Source organism: Argiope bruennichi, chromosome 11 (assembly GCF_947563725.1).
Source record: "Argiope bruennichi chromosome 11, qqArgBrue1.1, whole genome shotgun sequence".
Classification (NCBI taxonomy): domain Eukaryota; kingdom Metazoa; phylum Arthropoda; class Arachnida; order Araneae; family Araneidae; genus Argiope; species Argiope bruennichi.
In genome coordinates, this window is record NC_079161.1 from 90,529,146 (window position 1) to 90,552,774 (window position 23,629).

A 23,629-nucleotide genomic window follows, 5' to 3' on the forward strand; every position below is an offset into this window, starting at 1 on the left:
GGGAAAGGAATGATAGAAACAGTTTCACAAACCACATTCAAAGGTGCTTAATACTAATACAAACCACATTCAAAGAATTAAAAAATGCTCATACATAATGAATACATGGAAGTCCTTCAAGGCATGGTGACGTGCATTGGGGATGCATTATAATGGGAAAAGAATAATGCTTAATACAATGAGAAATAAATAACAAAAAGCAGTTTCAATAACCCCATATAATTTAAAGGTGCTTCTAAAGAGGAATCAAAAATGCATGGTAGCCTTTTAGAGAATGTTCACTAATAGACGTGTACTCTGATGGGGGAAAACAATGCTAAATATAATGGGAAAAGATAGGAGAAACAGGTTCACAAACCGCATTTAAACGTACTTATAAATAGGGATTGTGAATACAATAATGAATGGGATGCCCACTAATGGAGGTACATTATAATAAAGAAAAGAATAACCCTTACTATGATGAGAAAAGTATGACAGACATAATTTCGCAAGTCTTATTTGATTTAAAAGCTCTTCTAAATAATAATCGTGACCAAAGACTGTTCACTAATGGACGTGTATTATAATGGAAAAAGAATAATGCTTAAGATAATAAGGAAAGATGTTACTAACCACATTTCACTAACCACATGATACATTTCATAAACCACGATTAACGGTGCTTGTAAACAAGGACTGTGAAGTACTTGGAGGGATGTTCACTAATGGACGTGCATTATAATGGGGAAAGAATAATAATATAAAGAGAAAAGCTGATAGAAACACTTCCAACAAACAGCATTTAAAGGTGCTTGTAAACAGGAACCGTGCGAATACACGGCAACCTTTCGGGAGATGTTCTAATTTTCTCATTTAATTCGGTCTCCGGCTTGATCAAATAATTCTTACTACAAGAGAAGTGACTGATAGGAAAAATTCACAACCCACATTTAAAAGTTGTAAAACAAGTACCATGAATAATTAGTACCAACTCTTACTTATTTGCTTGTAAACAAGCACCATGAATGCAAAGCAGATTCTTCAGGAGGTATTCTACTTTTGACTTTCTCGAATAATTTAATCAGACCCATTCCATAGGGTGGCCAATATCCGTGCCATTTAATTACAGCAACCTCAGCATGCCATAAGACAGATTTTTAAAATATGTTACCAGATAAGAAAGAATCAAAAATATATGTACCATCATAAAAGCATTTTTCAATTATTAATTTATATATCTTGAATTGAGCGTTGATAATAAAAGAACTAAACATTTTTAGCTTATATTATTTAATTATATTTGCAAATGTATCTTTTGCGTTGTAATAAAGTAAAATATAAATATATTACATACAATAATAAATATTGGATAGTAATGATATCTGGTAGAAAATGTTAAGATTTGATTCTGATGAGGAATAAGACGAATGAGCTTGCTTCGTTGTAACTCGACTTAAGTCGGAATTTAGCTCACTTTAATTCAAGCGTAAGTACGTTTCAAGTCTCAACGTGTTCAATATTTTTATTATTATTATTATTTCATAGCATGGATGAAAACTCCATTTTCGCAAAGATCTGATGTGTTGACAGGAATTAAAAATTTAATCGGAGATATAAAAAGTCTCTTCTTAAGAATCAAAACACAAGAAAACCTTTTTTGAACCTACTGAGCGGATTTTTGGTACATGATATATTTAAACGCATATTTCTATCTTGAGTGTCTAAAACAGAAAATGAGCATCTTATGCACAATTTTCATTTACTAAATTCTCAGGAAAATAATTATATCAAAGGACAGAGTGATCGCCCCCGTAAGCATTGATTTTTTTAAAAAAATGGAATAGAGGTGATCATGTGTGTGTGTGTGTGTGTGTGTGTGTGTGTGTGTGTGTGTGTGTGTGTGTGTGTGCGCGCGTGTGTGTAACATTATTTTGGTTGAAGCAGAATGCAGGTTCGAAGACGTCGAAGAGACATGTTATATTTTTAAATTAATTTTAATATCCATTTCGTGAAAGCATAATTATTTACAAGAAGACGCAGTGCGGCTCAAAAGCAGAAGTAAGAAAGAGAGGGCTATCTATGATCACTAGTCTTATATAAAATGGGATTTCCCGCCACGCGCTAATTCAATACGTGTTGACCTTGAGAAGGGCAACGAAAGTATCACTTTCATTTGATACGTAGTACTAATGGCGCATTAGTTTTACAGAGGAATTACTTAAACCGAAAGTGGAATTGGATCACGAAACAAGAGAATATTTTTAGAATGAAGTTACTATGGGCTAAATTAAGATAAAATCTGGGAAATTAAATTGAAATTAGAATTAAAATATCATTACATATATATGAATGAATAGACAATGAAAATGGAAACAAAATATTAAAAGAAATTCTTTTCTCATTGGTCCAAATCTTTAATGCAAAAATTATATCAGTAAAAATAACGTAGCGTGCCATTATTGGTACTAAGATATCGATTGTGAAATCCAGTATAATTCTTCATTCTTTTTCTAAATCAATGCATTTTAAATTTAAAATTTTTGCGTAGTTCTTAATGCCACCATAAAAGAAAGAAAATTTCTTTGTAGGTAGAAATAAACAAATTTAACCAAATGTATTTAATTAATCGGCTACAAATTACTTCATTCTTTAGCAAAATTCACAGAAAAAAAATAGCACATGGAATATGAATTTTTGTACTTTTAACTCTAACGAAGAAACAATCACTGAACACTCCAAAAAGTTTTGATTGGTGTACTAGGTACATCAATACCTAGTACCATAATTTATGTGTTATTATCCCCCCCCTTTTTTTTTCTTTTTAAAAATACATCACTGACATTCAATAGGAAAATATAATCCCCATCTAGAGATAATTGTGGTTTGTTGAGGACAAATGTGGCCGCCTTCGTGCATGGAATACTGTCCATACCTAGCAGAACCAGGCCTAAAATCAATTAATTTGATTTTGATTTGTTTGGTATTTTTTGGCACAAGAGCCATAATGTTGACTATACTGCGCCAAGCAATAGGTAAAATTATACCATTTTCAAACAGTCATCAAAGGGAATACGTGTAGAAACTCTAAAATGTAATCAAGACTTAAATAAACGGATAAACCCTATGGACTTTAAAAATGCAAAGAGTTGGAAATGAGATATCTTATCAAGCAAGAAAGATAATGGAGTGCAAGACTTTTGAAAAAACTGTAAATGCTGGACATTGACAATAAATGTTAGACAGACATTTTGACAATGACATCTCGAGCACAGAGATGGTTGTTCGCCTAGCAACAAGTGAATATGGGTGAATCTAGTGTCTTCAATGCGTAAACGAGTTAAAATAGTATCTGCTTTTCTGTTCGCTAATGAGGGTCAAGGTTGCAAATGGGGTTTGATAATATGAAGTTGGCTGGTTGTCTCCAAGTCCCACTGCCTCTGCTATTTAGAATAAAGAAGCAGTTTAATATGTTTCTTTATGTTGCTCACGGGAAGAGTAGTAGCGACTGAAGTAGTCACCCATTTGGTAGCCTTAAATTCATTTAAAGATAAAAAAGTTTCCGCAATCAAAATTCTGCGATCTTGGTGACAAATATTGACTGACTTATGAACTTCTGAAAGTCATTATTTTAGATATCTTTTATAACCACTTCAAATGTCACCTACATGTAAATACGCCAATTAAAGAATGGAGATTGATAAAGACTGTCTTTCTTTGATTAAAAATCCTGATACAATGATGGATCAAAGGTATATGAGTATTTTACATTACAACTTCTTTAATGATATCTAAAGTACTTTATTAGGAACTTTTTTAAATACTCAATATATATATATAAACAAAAGAGATTACTTCCTACGTAAAATGACAACAGTTCAAAATACCTTCTATAATGTCAGCAATGCAAATCTTGTTTTCAAGTCACTTTAAAAAAATTGTCATTTTACATTGCGACTTTGAGATAATCGTAAACTATACAGAAAATAAGCAGAATTCTTCCTAATTAGCTTTCAACAAAGGAAGACAATCATCTGATAAATTATTTGGCAAAGCAATGAAAACGGCTTGAATTTCATTGCAACAACAAAAAAAAATCTATTGTTGAAGAGGAGAACGTCAAGACATGCAGTTATCCTCTAAACAATACTTCAGTTATGCTCGCCACTGATTAATTAACGAGAGTTGAAGAAGAAAATTTCACGCGCTTTGGCGAAATGCCTAAGAAACCCGGTGTTGTGGTCACCCCTAAACTTTCTCGCATATTCTCTAATAAATTTGTCACACCAGAGAACGCTTAACATGGCACTGGCGCACAATAGATACGAAATATTAACTTTTGGTGTGAATTTAAGCATTTTACTGAATCTAAGTGTCATCTTTGGCGATTACCCTTGGCAAGCGTTAATAATATCCAAAAATCGCATTTGTGTTTTAAATACATTTTTCTCAATCGATTGAAACAAAAATTTGACACGAAACTGCATTTGTAGTCACAAAGTCCGATACCAAATTTGATATATTTAAGACACTGCATTTTTGAATCATTGCATATACATGTTTCTGAAAGAAAAGATCGACAGACAATCATTCCGTACTTGGATTTGGGTTTGCAGGTAGACACCTGTAAACCCAAATGTAGACAGGTGTCTACAAGTGTAGACACCTGTCTACATTTACAGGTGTCTACAAGTGTACAGGTGTCTACAAGTGTAGACACCTGTAAACAAGCGTAGACACCTGTAAACAAGTGTAGACACCTGTAAACAAGTGTAGACAGGTGTCTATACTTTAGATGTTAAATCTGCGCATTGAATCTTATCTATCTAGCTCTCTCCGTTTTATAACTATCGTGTTAACTTATATTCGATTAGCCGAACAAACACACTTCCTCTGAACAGATTTTACTCAAAATTTGAGAGAAGTCTGCACATTCGATGTAAAGACTGTGTACCAAATTTCAACCGTCTAGCTCAAAGCGTTTTTGAGTTATCTTTGTCAGATAGATAGACGGGCATTTGTTAAAAATGTGTTTTATGAACTCAAGAGAGGGCTAAAACGTGGAGATTCATCAAAAGTTTAAGTTCGAATTTTTTGAAGATTACTGTACTACATATACGAGAAAGTAAAACCATTTGTGGTGTAATTTAAATAGAAGTAGTATAGTATATAATAGCATAATAAATTAAATAATATTATAAAATAAAAGATAGTATAAAATTATATAATAGATGCAAATACAAAGCTACAATTAAAGATTTTCTTTTTTTTACTTCTACTCATAATATTCACTCAAATCTGAGCTAATTACTAAAATTGGATGGAAATAATTAGTGATTCACTGACAAAAAAATGTGATGCCAAATACAAAATAAAAATAATGGCGAAAGTAAATATTGGCAATAACCTCCAATGAATCAGAATAAATATAAAATTAAAAAAGCTGCAAATCACAGATCATTGACCTTTGCAACAATCCAGCATTTATGATCCCAAAATTAATTTTTATTCATAGCTAGATTTTTTCGCATCCCAATAAATCAATCAATTAAAAAAATTTTGTCGAAACTGTTTGATGTCAAGACAGGAAATGGAATTTGCGCATGCGATAATGACACAGATTAAAGAATAATTTTACTAAACGTCGATATATTGTATTACGATGCAGATCAAAGAATTTTAGCTCCGCCCAGCGTTACAGATTTCGCCGGATTACGTAATTATAAACTGAGCAATACATATGTATTTAAAAATTTGCCAAAATTCAATAAAAGTCTGCACAACAACTAAATATAAATAATTGAAAATAATTTTTTTTATTTTAAAATATCGTAAAAAAAAGTTAAAATGCAATATAATTTTTGAGTTATAGCGGGGAAGCACCACAATCTAGCGTTTTGATGGGGGGGGATTACAATTAAATATTTTATGTCGCTTACTTTTAATGATTTCTTCAAAGTATTTTTAATGATAAAATTTTGATAGAAATGCAGCTACGTTAATTTTACTATGTATTTCTTTATTTTTCTTTTTATATCTTCATGCATCCTATTATATATCACAAGAAAGAGATGGATTATTTAAAAATGGGGGAATTTTAAAACTATTTTCAACCACCGTACAATTCTGAAATTTAATTTTAAATGCAACAAAATTTCAAAAATTATATTAAAAAGATGCCTAATATTGGAACCTATTCAACACAGAAAAATAAGCAGAAACTTAGTGTCGTGAGCTTCAACAACAGTGAAATTACATGATGAAATATTAATAGCAATAATGAAAACAATTTGAATTTCACTTAAACAAAAAAAAAATACATTAAAATATTTTTTAAAATTCAATAAAAATAGACAAATGACTGTATCTCATTTATATAGATATCATTAAAAAGATACATTTTTGAATTTTAAGACGATTTGAAAATTATTCTTGGGCTGCAATATTTCCAGAAATCATCGAGGGGTAAATGCAACATTTTCGCTTGATTTTTATTTAATTAAAATTTCAAAAAGATATCACTCTGAGGTGCAAATTTCAGCCACTTAAGTGCCAAGTTTACTAGATGTAGGTCAAACACATACATTCTTCTTTAAAATTAGTAGAGGTAAAGATGAATATGTTGTGTTTGTGTTTCTGCTTATGTTGGCGCTCTACAGACCAACCTACTTGATTCATATCGTTTTCATTGTTGGTGCTAATGTTCCATCAAAGCTTTTTTTTTTTTTTTTTTTTCCTCCATTATGCTTATGATACGAAGATTCAATTTGTTTTTCAGCAATTTATATGTTTCAATATGAGGCATGCTTTCAATAAAACTTTTGAAATCTTTTTAAATTTATAAATAAACGTTTCAGAAAGAAGCAAGACTGAAGTTTTTTTAAAGAACGTACATTTTGTCAAAAGCGCACTGCTACCCTTTCCTGTGATACAATTGGATGTTTAATACATATAGGCAAAAAAATTGTGCAAATGCGAAGGTCAGTGTACTTTAAAACTTCTAAAATAGTATGAGCTATATATCTATCACAAACCAGCTGGGGTGGTCTCCACAAAACTTTCTCGCATACTCTCGAATAAAGATATTACCTCAGTGAATGCCTTACATGGCATAGGTGTACAATAGTTATGAAATATTAACCCTTGGCGTGAATTTAGCTTTTTCGCTGGATCTATCGCGTCATCCTTGGCGAGTGTTTTGGCGATTAATCCCCGACAGAGAATTAAAAATATCCAAAAATCGATTTTTGGTTTCAGACGCGCCTTTCTCAATAGATTGAAACAAAAATTAGACACAAAATTGTCCTTGTTGTCACAAAATCCCATATTAAATTTGATATATTTAAGTCATTGAGTTATCGCATTTACATGTTTCTGAAAATACAGATTGACAGACGGTCACTCCTTGTCGGAATTGGCTCAAAATTTGGTAGGCGTTTATGCTAAAGATATTAAATCTGTATACTGAGCTTTATCTATCTAGCTCGTTCTGTCTTCGTTCCATCTATTTTCGTTTTGTAGTTATAACTTATAGGCTATCTTGAATATAACTTTGTAGGCTAACCTATATCCGAACAACCGAACAGACAGACTTCCTCTGAACGGATTTTGCTCAAAATTTGATTGAAATCTACTAATTTGGTTTTAAATCTGCATACCAAATTTCATACGTCTAACTCAGAGTGTTTTTGAATTCTCTTCGTCACAAACAGACAGACGGACTTTTTCCAAAAATGTGTTTTTCGAACTCAAGACGGTCGAAAACGTGGAGATTCCTTCAAAATCTCGAGTTCGAATTTTCCGACGATTACTAAACTTTCTCTATATCATGTATACGCGAAAGTAAAAAATAAAAACGAAAAGAGAGCAGAAAATAAGACTCATTCCTTAAGGTGCAAAATTTGCCTCTGACAAACGTCAGAACGAAGATTGTTTATACAAAATCTTTAAATATTAATTACTTAATGACTATTCAAATTAAAGTTGAGATTTCTAAAGCATATTTAGTAGTTAAATACAAAAACTCAAAAAGTTATAAGATGTATAATTATATGCATTTTTTTTTCTTTTTCTACGTCAATAAAAAATGTCGATGCAGTCACAGTAACGGTGGCTAGTATAACACTAATATAAATTCTCGAAATGAAACGACTATGAGCTAAATTAAGCAATTAATATATCAAATGTCTCCGAATCCTTTTTACCCAATTTTCGAAGGCAATCGTTCGTTTTCCTGGGTCTAATGACGTAGATGCATTTAGAAATACAAGAAAGCAGCAAACAACAGCGCCAAAATAAATATGAACAAACTGAGGAATAGGGGAACGGCAACTATTAATACTACCGGTGACGTCTTTTTTCTGACGGTGAGACATATAAACCGTGTGAGTTAGAAATAAGGATTTGGCAACGAGGGTCGTTTCAACACCTTCCAGGACGGTTGGATACGTGATTCCCATTCATAAGACGAGAATTTTTGTTTTTTTTGTATATATTTTAAAATAACTCAATCTGAGTGTCTAAACAAAATGTTTTGAAAGTTTCTAAACTGTGGTGAACTAATGGGTGAATTAATTAGTTCCTTATTGCTTTATTCATTTACTAAGAACGATAAAAAATATGATAGGCAAAATAAAGCATATTAAATGACAGAAAAAGGCTTAAGAACTGAAGTTTCATTTGTCATATAGGCCAAGAAAACTCGATAAAACTGCTTTAAAAATATTTGATTCTGGGTCCTAGTTTTGATAGCGGGATAAAATAATAACTAAAGGAAATGGTCCCTCTAGTTATTAATATTTAATAGCATTTAAAATATTTTAATTTTTTATCATGTGAGAACATAATGTTGTTTTGGTTTGAGGTTTTTTTAAGCCACAAAATGCGTAGGCAACAAATGGGCGACTTACCGCTTTTGAGGCATCAATTTTTTTCGCTTTTAGGGTTGTTAGAAAAAGATAAAGAAAATTGTTACACTTCGCGACTTATAGCCAACAAAAAATTACAACCTGGCGCGAAACCCCGCCATGTATCCGATTCTCCTGTCTGGCCAATAAAGAACAGGGTCGTAAGAAGTTATCGCCCGAAAGAAACACAAAGAATAAAACGGGAATCAACACAAAACAGCGAGAGAAAGTATCGAATTATATATACATATATATATATATATTATAATGATAATATAATTTTTTTTAATTTTCATTTTCAATTTTTCTATCTGGAAAAAAAATTTGGAGCTCACATAATTTAAAAAAAAAGGTAAAAAAAACATTGCTTTTCTGTCAGATTGATACAACGTGATTTAAAAAATAATAATGTTCTCACATGATAACTTGAAATTTGCAATAGCAGATTTTTTTATATTTAATAATTAAACATTATTAAATATAACAGATTTTTTATAACAAATGTTATAAAATATATATAATATATTTATTAATATTAACAGATTTTTTATAAAAAATATTAGTTAATTTTTCACAGCTCGAAGCTGCTATTGTCGGCGCACATTTGCTTCATTAGCTGACAAAAGTTTTCTTTTATTTTGTCTCTATTTGAACGATTGGCGTAGTGATTCAAAAACGCCTCTAGACATTGTTAATTAACTACTTCAAACAAATGCAATTCTTCTAAAAATATAGTTATTATTAAAATAAATCAATTTTTAAAAAATGATGGTTGGGTCATTCAAAGATATTAACTTTAACGCGTTTCATTGTTTAATACAAACAAATAACAATTGAAAGAAATATTGTGCAAAAATGAAATTGGCATCATTTGTCTCGTATAATTTTGAATTTTAAGGTGATATAAAAATATTTTTTGAAAGACGATCGATAAAAATTGCTCTGAAGTTACGGTAGAAAAGTGGCAAAAATTCGGTAAATCTTTAATTAATTGAATATTTAATTAACTCTTGCACTTAATTTTTTTAAAATTCTTTTATTGTCTTTAAAATAAGTGTGCAAAAATCGATTTATATATGCATACATAGCCACGATAATTTTCATTTATTTAAAAAAAAATGAAAATCACCCAAATGAAACCAACCAGTGAATGATAGCGCTTTCTCTCTACTTTATTTTTTCCCTTTCTTTTTTTAGGGGGGGGGGAGGTAATGAATGTCACATACTTCTCTAGTTTTAAATAAAATAAATCATAGCTGATATTGTAAAAATAAGTAATAACAGACAGCATGTCACAAATTGGAGTTTCCGGTATCAGTAATGAAAAAATAATATCTGTTATCGCAAACTTCAAGTTATCATGTGAAATTGTTTTTTTTTAAAGTCACGTGGTATCAATCCGGCAGAAATCCGATTGAAACACATGAATTACTTGAATTAGTTTACTACCAATTAAAGAATGTATAGATTATGAAATAAAAATTGATGAGAAAATCCTACAACTGAGTTAATTATTGGTAAAAACATGCAATTGTATATTTTGATGGTAATTATTTGATGGTATTTTTTGGTAAATTGAATTAAAAATATTATTAAAATTAAAAACTATATAGATAAGAAATTGATACACTATAGAATCAAAAAAATAATTAAATAGGTAATTCTTTTTATTCTTTTTTTTTTTTTTTTTTTAGTTTTAGGACAATACAAAGACTATATGTTGGAAGACATGAACATCAATTTCCATAGGGAAGTCATAACGATTACAACTAGGCATAAAATTAATGTACTACAATCACCAAAGTTGAAATATTTGGAGCGATTTCGCACCAAATGTAATGGTAACAACTTTTTTTTTTGTAACTTCCAAAAGACCTTTTGTTATCATTTCTGGTATCCATCCAAGATGGTAAGTTTTAGGCGAGTTTTTATAGATTGACACAATTTAGACGTTTTGTCCAGACAGGAGAATCGGGTACATGGCGGACAATCGCGCCAAGTTGTAACTTTCTGTTGGCAATAAGTAGCCAAATGTGACAATCTTCTTTACCATTTTCTAATAATCCTAAAAACGAAAAATTGATGCCGCAAAGGCGATAAATCGCCATATTTCTGTCCGTGTATTTTATGGCTTAAAAAATACCAAAACAAACCAACAACATCATGTTCTCACATGCTAATAATAATAATAAATAAATAAATTTCCTTAATGAAACACACTTCTTAAAAATTAAAGTTTTTTAACTAAGGTTTATAATTAATTAGAATTATGATTTTGACTATTTTAATAAATGTAATTTATCAATTGCTATCAATTTAGTTCAGATCCATCCTCAATCTGATAGAAATTTACGAATTTAATATAAAGAATACATCATTCGTTTAGCTCAAAGCGTTTCGTTTAGCGTTTTCGAGTATCGTGTTCACAGACTGGTATATTTCCAGCGTTTCAGACTCAGAAAATTCCGAAATATGGAGATTCGTCAAAATTTTGAATTTGAATTGTTTAACGATTACAATATTTTCTCTCTGAGTAAGAGAGGAAATAAATAGTAAATTTTGTATGCTCAAACAATGCTGATATATTGGTTAGTAAAATATAATTTTCTTCCTGAAACAATTATGGAACAAATGAAAGAGCAGCAATGTATTTATTATTTTAAAAAATATAAAAGGAAACACCAGTTCTTACCTGCGAAATAAAAACAGAGTTCCTTCAATATCGGTAACTTCCTAAAAAAAAAGCAATGCATCAATATTATTTTGAAACATTTTTTATAAATTATTATTAGATGTTTTTCCTTCCTTTTACTTCACCACATTATACACTTTTCTTAAAAAAAAAAAAAAAAAAAAAAAAGTTATATAACTTATAGCCAAAGTTCTTAATAATCGTGCAATAATTTTAAAGCATAAATTGTGTTCAATACGCTATGTGTAAAAATTTCTTTGTATAAAGACTTAAGTACCTGAATCTCGACATTAACAATTACAATAATTCTATATGTCTTTCTTCTTATGCAAGTTCTCAGTTACACCAGAGTTTCCAAACATTTTAAACATCACGACTCATTTTTTAAAAAATACTATCTATAGCAGTTCACTTCATCTTTGCCGCAGCAATTTTTTTTAAAAACAAACATTACACTTTTTTTTTTTTCTGAAAGAAGCTTTATAAGCGAAAAAATTTTTTTTGCTACAATTTTTTTTAATCATTAAATATAATGATTACATAAACGATAATAAACCGCTTCGTTAAAATTAACGCTATTTAACACTGAATAAAACGTTTATATAAAGAAAGAAAAAGGGCACTATGATTTGGTGCACAATGTCTGAGCTAATAAAATTGCTTTTTATATTATTATTGAAGCCCAACATCACACATTTGTTCTAAAAGAAGCTTTATGGCCCCAAAAGGAAATTTTGTTATGAAAAAAAATTATTGTTAAATGTAATCATTATCGCAAATGATAATGTTCCGTTTCGAAATTATTACTACTCAAACTGAATCGAAGGTTCATAACAAAATAGAGATTCTAATTAGATGTGGAGGGTTTCAGCTGTAAAAGAATAGCTTGTTTGTGCATTGTGCCTCCCGAGCCGAACATTACACATTCTTTCTGAATAAAACTTTATGAAACAAAACAAAAAAATGCTATAATTTTTTTTTTTTATTTTAACGAATACTTAATAAATAATAACGAACCGCTTCGAAACTAAAGCTATCCAAAATAAATTAAACGTTCATAGTAAAAAAGCTGACAAAATTTCTTGCATGTGCGTGATTATTATATCTTTAGGAGAATATCACACTAAAAGTAGTTTTATGGGACAAAAAAATTTTTTATGATAAAAAATATTACTAATAAATGTTTATATAAATGATAACGAACCGATTCAAAATGAATGCTACTGAAAAATGATTTAAAAGCTCAAAACAAAAAGGAGATTCTGATCAGCTGAGCAAGATCTGGGCTAACAAAATTGCTTGCATGTGTATTATTATTATTATTATTTCAGTAGAACATCACACATTTGCTCTGAAAAAGGCTTTATGGGTCAAAAAAGAAATTTTGTTTTTGTAAAAATATTATTAAATAAAATAAATGTTTAAATAAATGATAACGAATCGCTTCAAAATGAATGCTACCCAAACTGATTTAAACGTTCACAACAAAAAGGAGATTCTGATTAAGGTCTGAGCAAGGTCTGGGCTGACAAAATTGCTTGCATGTGTATTATTATTTTTTTCAGGAGAACATCACACATTTGCTCTGAAAAAAACTTTATGGACCAAAACGAAATTTTGTTTTTGTAAAACAAATATTATCAAATAAAATAAATGTTTAAATAAACGATAACGAACCGCTTCAAAATGAATGCTACCCAAACTGAGTTAAACGTTCATAACAAAAAGGAGATTCTGATCAGCTGTGCAAGGTCTGGGCTGACAAACTTGCTTGCATGTGTATTATTATTTTTATGCGTATTATTATTTTTTTATAGAAGAACAACACACATTTGTTCTGAAAAAAGCTTTTTGGGAGCAGTTTTGTTATAGTAAAAAAAATATTATTCAATATAATAAATATTTATATGAATGATATGGTATTTATATAATAAATGAGATTCTGATAAGGTGTGCAGGAATTGAACTGACAAAAACTGCTTTTTTGTTGTTGTGTAACCACAATTCGATGTGGTGAAGATTTTAAACTCGAATCACATTTTTGCAAATTGGGAAAAAAACGGCATACTTTCAAAGTCTTGGTGCATTCATGCAAAAATTGATACATCAGTGGTTCGTGATTCACAGTTTGGAAGCCCAGACTATATGGTAGCCAAATTCTTTCCAGAAACATTAGAGTATGTCATTGTCTAAACTCGCAAAAGCGTTGGTAATAAGGATCTTTAGTTCATTCAGCATAGCTAACAGTAATGTCATATACACAATGGTTTACGCAACTCCAAATAAGGAATTGAAATTAGAAGAACTGAAGATTCCACAGTCCACATATTTAGAACTCACGATAACTTTGACATTCGATGGTGTCTTTTGATAAAACAAGCTTCTTCCATCTGTTATTGTTTACTTTAAAAACAAATTCAGACAGCATTTTGTGCTTCATTTTTAAAAATGAAAGTATAAATAATAAAGTAATAACATTTACTTCCTCATACAATATTGAAGAATGAATTAATGTGTTTACAGATTATTTTAAAACTTAGTAATTACCTTGCAATTGCTCTCCATCATAAAATCTACAACCAGAGCATACATTTTCAATATTTAGCAAATTTGCACATATTTTAATGATTGATAGGCTAAAAGATATTAATACCAGATACTGATACAAATATATTAATGTACCAGATATTTTATTCTATTTATAGATTTCTTTAACATCAGTTTTATACAGGCAACTTTATTTTAAAAAATTGCTGCTACATAAAAGGACTTTTAAATAAGAATAAAGGTAATAAGAATAAATTTGATAAGAATAAAGGTAAATTTCTAATTCTGTAAAATTTTGAATTTTCACACAATTTCATGTTTGCATTTAATCATGCTAAACTAAAAATCCTGTACAAACAGAAATTCTTTCATTTTTTTATATTAATCTGGGAAATGGGCATGAAAGATCAAAAGATGTGTACATGAAATAAATACAAAAAATAAAAATATACTGAAATAAATACAAAAAATAGTACATATTTGTATACACAATATTGATAGATTTTTAGCTCAGATATAAAACATGAAAAGTTGAGTATACTGAAATAAGTACAGAAAATAGTATATAATATGTACATTTCTTATATAAAATATTGATATGTACTATTGATATGCACATACATATAATCAGGAAATTTCAATAAAACTCAAGAATGGTTACAAAAATTCTAATGCTAGTCTAAAGCTTTTAAAAACTGAGTGTTCTGATAATGCTTAGATGAAACTAATTATTAATTTGTGTGTATTCTGCCTCATAGATGATGATAAACAATCATTTTTTTAAAATCCTGTTTTTTCTTAAATTTTTTTATCATTTTAATAAAATCAGAAACAATTCTTTTATTTTCCCTGATTTTCTTTTTTATTTTGCAATTTTTAATTCACAGATTATAATTTCACATGAAATAGCTACAGTCTTATCATTTAATTAGTTAGTAATGAGACATTAACCAGAGCCATTAACCATCATTATAAAAACATTAACCATCTTTATAAAAATTAACAAGGAATACCAAGATAACAAGGATATATAATTTTCTACATTAATGTCTTCTAGCTCGTACTTGCAATAAAATTTTGAATAATCCTGACTTAATTTAATGCCACTTTTACAAAAATTAACTTTTTATTATAATTATAGTAATAATTTGCTTAAATACACCCATTGAAGGAGTAAAGCAAGTCTAAAAGAAGCATTCAATCTAAACTTACTTTGAAATCCTTATATTATCTAATTCCATATGATCCATAAACAAAAACAAGTAAACTACACATACTAATGTGCAAAAACATTATTTATTAAACTGGATAGCAAACACATAAATGATAAGATACAAAATGGATAAAACATGCAGCCTAAATTAAAATAAAATTATTTATCAAATTTAAAATACTTCCCAATGAACTCAGGAACAAAAACTTTAAGTAGATTCATTCTTCATTCACTTACTAAATATCACTTTTCTATGGGAATTATATATATATATATATATATATATATATATATATATATAAATTTTGTAAGAAACACGATAGCATATTGATCACTATTCCATACGTTTTAGCATTTTATCTGTTAGATTCTAACTTATCTCTTAAAATAAAAATGTTGACGCCTGATAAAAGTTTATGCAGATTGCTGGATGGCACAATCATTTCATTTGCTAGTATTTAGTTCTCTCTTCCACAGAATAAGTTGCAGTTGCAGTTAAGTTTTTAATAAGCTCAAAGTATAACTGATGTTTCTGTATATATATATATAGCTACATAGATCTTATTTCTATAATAGTTTTAAATAATGCTTATTTTATTATCCAAAGATGTAATTTTACATTTTATATCTTTTCACCTTCATAGCCATTCATGACTCAGTTCTGATATTACATTCTAAAAAGCAATTTTGACACCTTTAGATTGTCACATAGAAAGCTAATCTCTTTCAAGACACTTTTATCGCTTAGTTATATCTTCCTTTTGTTAACCTCATTTGTAACACTAACTTATTTTTTATTTTTCTACAATGTTTTTTCTATTTCTGATATCCCTTTCCTTAATGTTCCGAATATTTATTTAGGAAATAGTCAAGTTTTGCATTTAAATTATGCCACATCATTTAACTGTAATTTATTTAAGATATTATGAGATATCAATATATTAATATCTTTTTCTAAAATTGTGTAATGTATATATACCTCCATTTGGGAAATATTTGATTGTTTCTTTTACAAACTGCAAATTGTTAAAAATGGTAAATCAACTAATTCAAAATTTTACTTAGTCAAATATCATCATACATAATACTCTGAAATTTGAATTGATATTTAAATTAGAATAAAATATATTGAAATAAATAATATACCGATTACTCCAATACACTCAAATTAACTCAACTTTCTGTTTAAAAATCAAGAATTATGTTCTGTTTATTGTTTATCTTATTTAAATTTAAAAAATTTATCCCTTCATAACAATGCTGCTTTTCCTCCTATCTTGGTTTAAAGGCACTAAATTACTTTGATAATTTAATTATATTTTCTTTCAATAATTAAAAAAAACATATTGCCTCTTTGATAATATGATTTAAGACTCAAGGATTCATATTATTATTATTATTATTTCATTACACTGAATTGTATTTCACTTTTTAACCTATGAATGAAAGCTGTATAATTCTTTTTCATATGTATGCTGTATTTAGCATTCTCAAATTATAAAATACAAGCAGGTTTAAGAAACTGTTAACATTAATGTGTCCTTTTCATTCTGCCTCTACTACTTTACAAGTGCATAATTTTACTCTTTCTCTTAAACCAGACAAGGAACATGTAAGGAAATTCAATAAAAAAAATAAAATATAAAAAGAATTACTTTGTTAAGATATCTAGAAGATAGAAATAATATAGAATTTAATAGGAAATACATAAAAATAATTTAAAATGTTTAACTCTTTGTATGTGAATACTTTACCTTGCATATATAAACACATACATCATTGCTAGTTTTAATTTACCTAGAACTTTAAGTCAATGCAGCTAGTATAACAAATATTCATGCTGCGAGTGAATGTATGTGAGAGGGTTGCTCTTGAGAGAGCTTGAAAAAAGAATTTAATATGTATTGTTTATAGTGTGATCTTTCGGAAGTAACACTATAGCAAAACTCGAAATATGAACTTCTTTTATTTCTTGCCAAAATAAAATTCTCCTCTTCAAGGGAAAAAAAAAAAAAAAATCTGAAAAAAAATTCAAAAACTTTAAAAATTTCATATCTGTTCTTTTTTTTTTTTTTTTTTTTTTTTTGAAGACGTACATCAAATTTTTAATGTTGGAAACGTTTCCAATGTATAAAAGATTGCATTTTCACTGCATAAATATTAACTGCAGATCTCAAATATGTAATTTTAATTTTTTAAACCATAAATGTGAATATGTCTGTCATAAATGTGAAACATACTGAAAAATAAAGGGACTGGCATTAAAAAATTTCTTGATGGACTTACTATTCAAAGTCATCTGAAGCAAAATTTAGTGAGATTCTGATAAGTTATTTAATGCCAGAGTATTAAAACTCACTTTATATACAGAAAAAAGTCATTTGAATATACGAGAGACAATATCATAGCAGAAAATGAAATCACTAACAAACAGAATATTTTTTGAAATGTTTCAAAAACTTCTTATTTTCAAATAAACAATAAAAAGATAAAATATAAATAACAGAAAGGTAAATAACTAATAATTAAATAGTTTATTATAATGTTCATTGATTGCAAGATATTAAATTTTCAAGCTTCCTTTTTTGCAATTGTATATTTGGTTTATTTCAAACATACTTAATTCAGATGTCAAAAACGGTAAAATAAATCGCGGAATGAAAAATTCACTAGTTTAAAAATAACAGAACATATAAATTCCTGCAAATTCTGTTTTAGGAATATGCATGTATAAAAATTTTACTTTGAATCTCATTCTCACTTTTACATTTATGATGCCAAAAGTTAAAATTAAAGAAAAATATATGAAAACAAATTAATGACCATATAGTAATAAAATTGAATCATTATCAATCTGATCGTCATAATTACGTGCTTAAAAAAGTACACTAATAATTATCAAAATCGAAACTTACCCATTTCTCTAATTTACTTTCATATTTATATAGTGCGACTTGACTAGCGTTATCTATAATTTCAATAATATCAGAATCGACCCTTTGCAGTGTTTTTAAGTTTATCTCAGTTTCGGTACAGGAAGCCATTTCAGTTAAGAATATTAATGATTAAAACATAAAATATGTCTATCCAATCCAGTTTCAATAAAAAAAGTACATTAAAAAAAGTTTCGTTTCGAAATATATTTCTTTGAAACGAAATATCATAAACTTTTAAAAATCAACATTTAAGACCGAAACTACAACACTAGTATACTGACATTCTTGTTTTGTTTTGAAATCCGGCTAGAACCCTGGAAATGTCAAGTGACGATTACGATTCCTATCAAATCGTTTGAGTATTTCGTAAGATCAAAAAAGAAATAAATAAGAATATTTATCTGTGTTTTCCGAAGAATGTCTACCAGAAATAAGATTTGAGCTTTAATCTCATGAACTGCAAAGCTGTTACTTTTGTCTGAGTATATACATTACTTGAATGTACTAATTTTTCTCATCGCGATTATGAACAAACATATCTAAAATAATTTCGAATCATTCAAAGAGATTCGCAATCAGTGTTAACGGGATTTTGTAAATGGAAATATATACTTAATGCATTCTCTACACGAATCTCCTTAAATGTGGGAATAATAACCTGCCAAAAATGTGATTTTTTTTTTTTTTTTTTTTTGCTGCTTTGAAGGGCACAATAATCACAGTGTGAATACTTTTTTGAATTTGTAATTTAAGGAAGGACAGTTTTACAGATATTTCTTATGGATGCTGAACGGATACAGGATCAATGAGAATCCGACTTTTGTGACAAATTTGGAGACGAATTTGACAACAAAATCGAATATTCTGGAAACAGCAGGAATTTTTGCAATAGGTCCATTAGAATGCGAATTATGGTTATCTTTCTAGAATCTTTTTTGCCCTGTCTCGAAAACTATAAAAAGCCGGGAGAAAAAACTGAAGTCAGTCGTTTTTTGAGCAGCCAGGCAGAGTCGATGAGTCGTGTGCTGAATTGACGCTTAGTAACTGAATCAAGAGAGAATTGTTGAGTTCCCTTTCAGCAATTTGTGCTATTGTGGTTGTACACAAATGATTTGCTACTTCATTTGCTATTCTTTTATACGCTTCGACTGTGATTTGCTGTCTGTGTGCTCGTATCTTTTTGTAGAATAAAGCGTCATATCTGTAATTGAGGCTTTTGGACTGTTAAACTTTACACCCATTACTTTGGACCCACTGATTTTCAGATTTCTAGATAAAGTTTTTCGTATAAATTTGTTGGCCATGCTATTGACGACAACATACGTCTTTTGGTAGGAGTTGTTTCATGGGCTGGTGATAGCTTTTTATAGCCAGCCAAAATATTCCTCTTAATTATTGTTGCATTCGGTCATTCAAGATCTGAATGTTTAGTTGAGGGTGATGATGTATCGTTACTGTTATTTTTTTAAGGGACAAATATTTATAGTTAATGTTGAATCATATTAAAATACTTTATTTCAGTATTTAAATTATCTTTAAAAAAAACGTCTAATAATTCATACTGAACTATTTTCTTCATCTTACTGACATGTGATGCAATAATTCTCAACAATCCTATAGATCCATGATGATCTAACATAGTTAGATCATCATGTATGTACAAAAGTTATCTTAAATTTTAGAATACTTATGATAACCGCATTAATCGAATTTTAAAATGCAAGTCGATGATGTCCTGTCATGTGTTGAAACCAAAAAAAAAAAAAAAAAAAAAAATTATAACAACGCTGTTTTTGAGTAAATTACATATTAATATAATTTTGTGCCTTTTATTCCTTATTTTTATTAAATTTCTCTTTATATAATATTTGGTAGAAAGATATTTTCGTATCTTATCGTTCTCTTTCATTTATTTTTTTATATTTAATGAAAACATTTCTTCAAGAGGTTGTAGATTTATGGGCTATCTTTTTTTCAAGTAACATATCGTTGAACTAGATTTCACATTATACCTATATTAGTTATAAGCTCTGCTTGCTTTATTAGTGAAGAAAACTGTTCGAAGGTCAAAATTAAAAATATAGCCCTGCTAACAATAAAGAATAACATGTGAATGTGCATGCATGTTTTTACAATGTTTATAAGACAGGCGATTATAGCCGAATATCCAACATTTGATATAAATATGTTTTACTAAGTAGAAATGTGGAAATATTTTTAATTTTAAATCATTAAAAAAATATATCAAAATTTTGACATTTCCCGCCATAACAACTGGTAATATTTTAGCAGGATTTTTTTTTTTTCACACTCACATTTAAAATTTCAAAAGTTATATTTTCAATCATACTAATGCATTTGTAATGAAATTTTTAACTATTTTTAAATACTTTTAAAGTTGTTTTTAATGTTTTTTGCAACAATATTTTATTTCCGCAATGAAAATCAGATCGTTTTCATTTTTGTTACGATATTTCATCTTTGATTTCCAGAGTCTGTTGATAATGAACGCATAAATATTTGACAATGTTATCATATTGAATAGGTCTCGACGTAAAGCATATTTTAAAGAAATTTTTTTTTTTAATTATGAGGCAGTTGCAGAGACGTTTAATTTCAAAACCAAGCAATCATGAAAGATTGTAAATGTTTATTTAGCAAACATTTTTGGTTTTTCTTATAGAATAATTGGATGCAAAAAAATATGTTGTCTACTAATGTTATTTCTTTTATTATAGTTTGCTGAAATTCTTTATTGAATCAGAGAAAGTTTTATTGAACAATATTTTGATATAATTCGTAAGTTATGAAATACATTTTGTAATCCGCATAAAACTGATTCTGTTCCAGAGTAACCGATAAATGGCACAAATATCAGGATATGTGCAAGGCCAAGCTCATCGTCTCTCACGTCATACAGGACTCAATGTAATTAAAGGAGATAAATGATATTCTTCTTGCAACAACCGAAATGTTTCTCGTTAAATCGAGTGAAATACAAAAATAAATGTTTCTCTATCTGAAACTAGGAAAATTTTGACAGCAAAGAATAGTATTTGGATTATTCCAAAGCAAAGATACCTTGAAAGAAAACTTTCTGCTTTTACCAACAGTACTAATATTTCAAAGTCACATTCAAACAATCTTCTATTACTGTACGTGGCCAAACAGGACTAAGTAAATTCCAACCTTAATTTATTTTATTTCCTCACCTGAGGCAATGGCACTAGCATTTGTCCGTGCACAGTGATTCTTTATCCATCTTTTGCAGTCGACGAGAAATTAAGAATTCCGTCGTCAAACATTTTCATCAAGTAAAGAATTCATTTCAAAGAATCAAATAATTTTAACCCTTTCTTTAAAGTGCATAGTAAAGAAATAAACGAATATTTCCAAATTTCAAGTACCAGTTACCAACGGTTAAATCGATAGATTGTCGGACATCTGATTCGTTTCTCCTTTTTCGAACCTGCAATTTATTTCTTGTTTCACAGCATAGCCGACATGGCAAGAAGTGAATCAGGAGTCATATTTTGCCAATTGTTTTTCATCGATAAGCTAAGAAATTAACATGATGGATGAAAATTTGAACGAGTTGTTGCTTTTATCGATTGTTTTGATCGTTTGTCCACGGAACTGCTAGGTAAAAGGAGTAACAGTGTTATGCAAAACTGGGATGATAGAATAATACAGCGAATGTATAGGCAACTTTCCACTTGTTTCTTCTGATTCAAGTTTTTCTGAACACTTAGAAAATAAGTAGCATTTTTCAAATTCAATCTTTTATTTTTTATAATACTAAATTTGCAAGATTTATTATTACAAAAAAAGATTTATTGATTGATTACATTTTACTTCTTTGTGATAGTTTCTCTTCTGGTTAAAAAAAATAACATAGACAGCTGCTGTCGAGAATCTTTAGCAATGCAGGCTTGGAAAAAAAGTTTTATTGTTTTCAAATGTTATTAATCCACCCTGAACTTATTGTGCACATAAAATAACCAATTAGAAACCAGATTTACTTAAATGTAAAATATCTGTCCTTTAATTTAAGCCATTAAGTTACAATTATTACACTAATAAAATATTACCATTTGCAGTTTGACGACAAAAAGGGAATATATAATAATAATATAATAGGTTACATCTCATAGTTCAAGAATTTTTTTCAAGAAGGTTTTAAACTTAATGTATGAATTCATAAAAAAATATTCAGATATTGTATTCATTACCATAAATATGAAATAAGAATGTGATTTTTTCCCTTCTACCAATTACTTCACAACAATATATTATTCTTCCAAATACTTACAATTATAATTAATTAAATAAGATATTGAAAGAATACTCTTATCAGCCGCAGAACTTTTGAAACAAAAGAAAATATAATTATGTTTAAGAACTCTTATGGCCGAAAAAGCTTTAAAAGTTTCCTAAAAATACCCCCCCCCCCCGGTTTAAAAAAAATGAGGAAAGGTGCGTGCATTCGAACTCAAGAACAGTTTTATTGTTTCTGCATAAATTCATTCCAGAATGATAATTTCTTAGATTCACATTTCCCAGTGAAAAATTTGGAGTATTATAATAATACGACTTTTATGTAAAATACAAAGACCATAACATAAAACGCTAAATATTTTTCTAAAAAGAAATACATGGATTCTTCTGACTTTTAAAGTTTTCAACAAAGATGCGTTTAGTAAAGGAACTAGTGTGCTAAGTAGACAAGAAGGCAATAATTCCCATTGCTGCTCAGAGAGTTCTAACTTTCCGCTTCAGCAAATGGTAAAAAGAAGTTAATTTGGCACAGTGTTTAAAGCAGGTTCCGAGTTTCACAGACGCATATAATCATTCTTTTTCGGTCCAAAGGGAGGGAGGGTATTGAATGGTTACTCACTATTTGAAAATAAATTGCAGTTCATAATACTCAAAGTATTCCTTATTTCTTCGACTGTTTTCTTGGAGGGGGGGGGGGGTGGCCATTCACTATTTTCATAATCATTCTATCTATATCTTCTTGTACACGATCAAAGTTTTAATAAGTTAACCTTTGTCGATATTTGATATGTTCGAAAAAATGAAGTGTTGAAAATTGATGGTAAAAAGAAAAGCAATTCTGGCAATCTGTCATTTCAATGGAAATATGACTAGAAATGCAGACATTTTCAGGAATGATGGGATATCCTCGCTTTTCTCATTAAGTGAATTGGGGCTTTACCCAGCATCCACAAATTCCATGCAAGTTCATATTACATCTGCCCCTCAATGTTTTATCAATAACATTATAGCAGATTTCGAAGTGTGCAACATAATAAGGAAGTCTTCCCAGAAGCTTACTTACCAGTCGAAAAGTTTT

General features: G+C 29.0%; 1 protein-coding gene across 1 annotated transcript in view; it reads right to left on the minus strand.

The window, feature by feature from the left end:
* The window catches only part of LOC129956890 (mRNA-decapping enzyme 1A-like), a 39,567-nt gene extending 20,993 nt beyond the window's left edge, over nucleotides 1-18,574 (minus strand). The window contains exons 1-2 of the mRNA XM_056068902.1: nucleotides 18,253-18,574; nucleotides 11,578-11,618 (exon numbers count right to left, since the gene is read on the minus strand). Of these exons, the coding sequence (XP_055924877.1) occupies nucleotides 11,578-11,618; nucleotides 18,253-18,381 (170 nt within the window). The 5' untranslated portion in view covers nucleotides 18,382-18,574. The remainder of the gene's footprint in view (nucleotides 1-11,577; nucleotides 11,619-18,252) is intronic.
* Nucleotides 18,575-23,629: the final 5,055 nt, after the last annotated feature.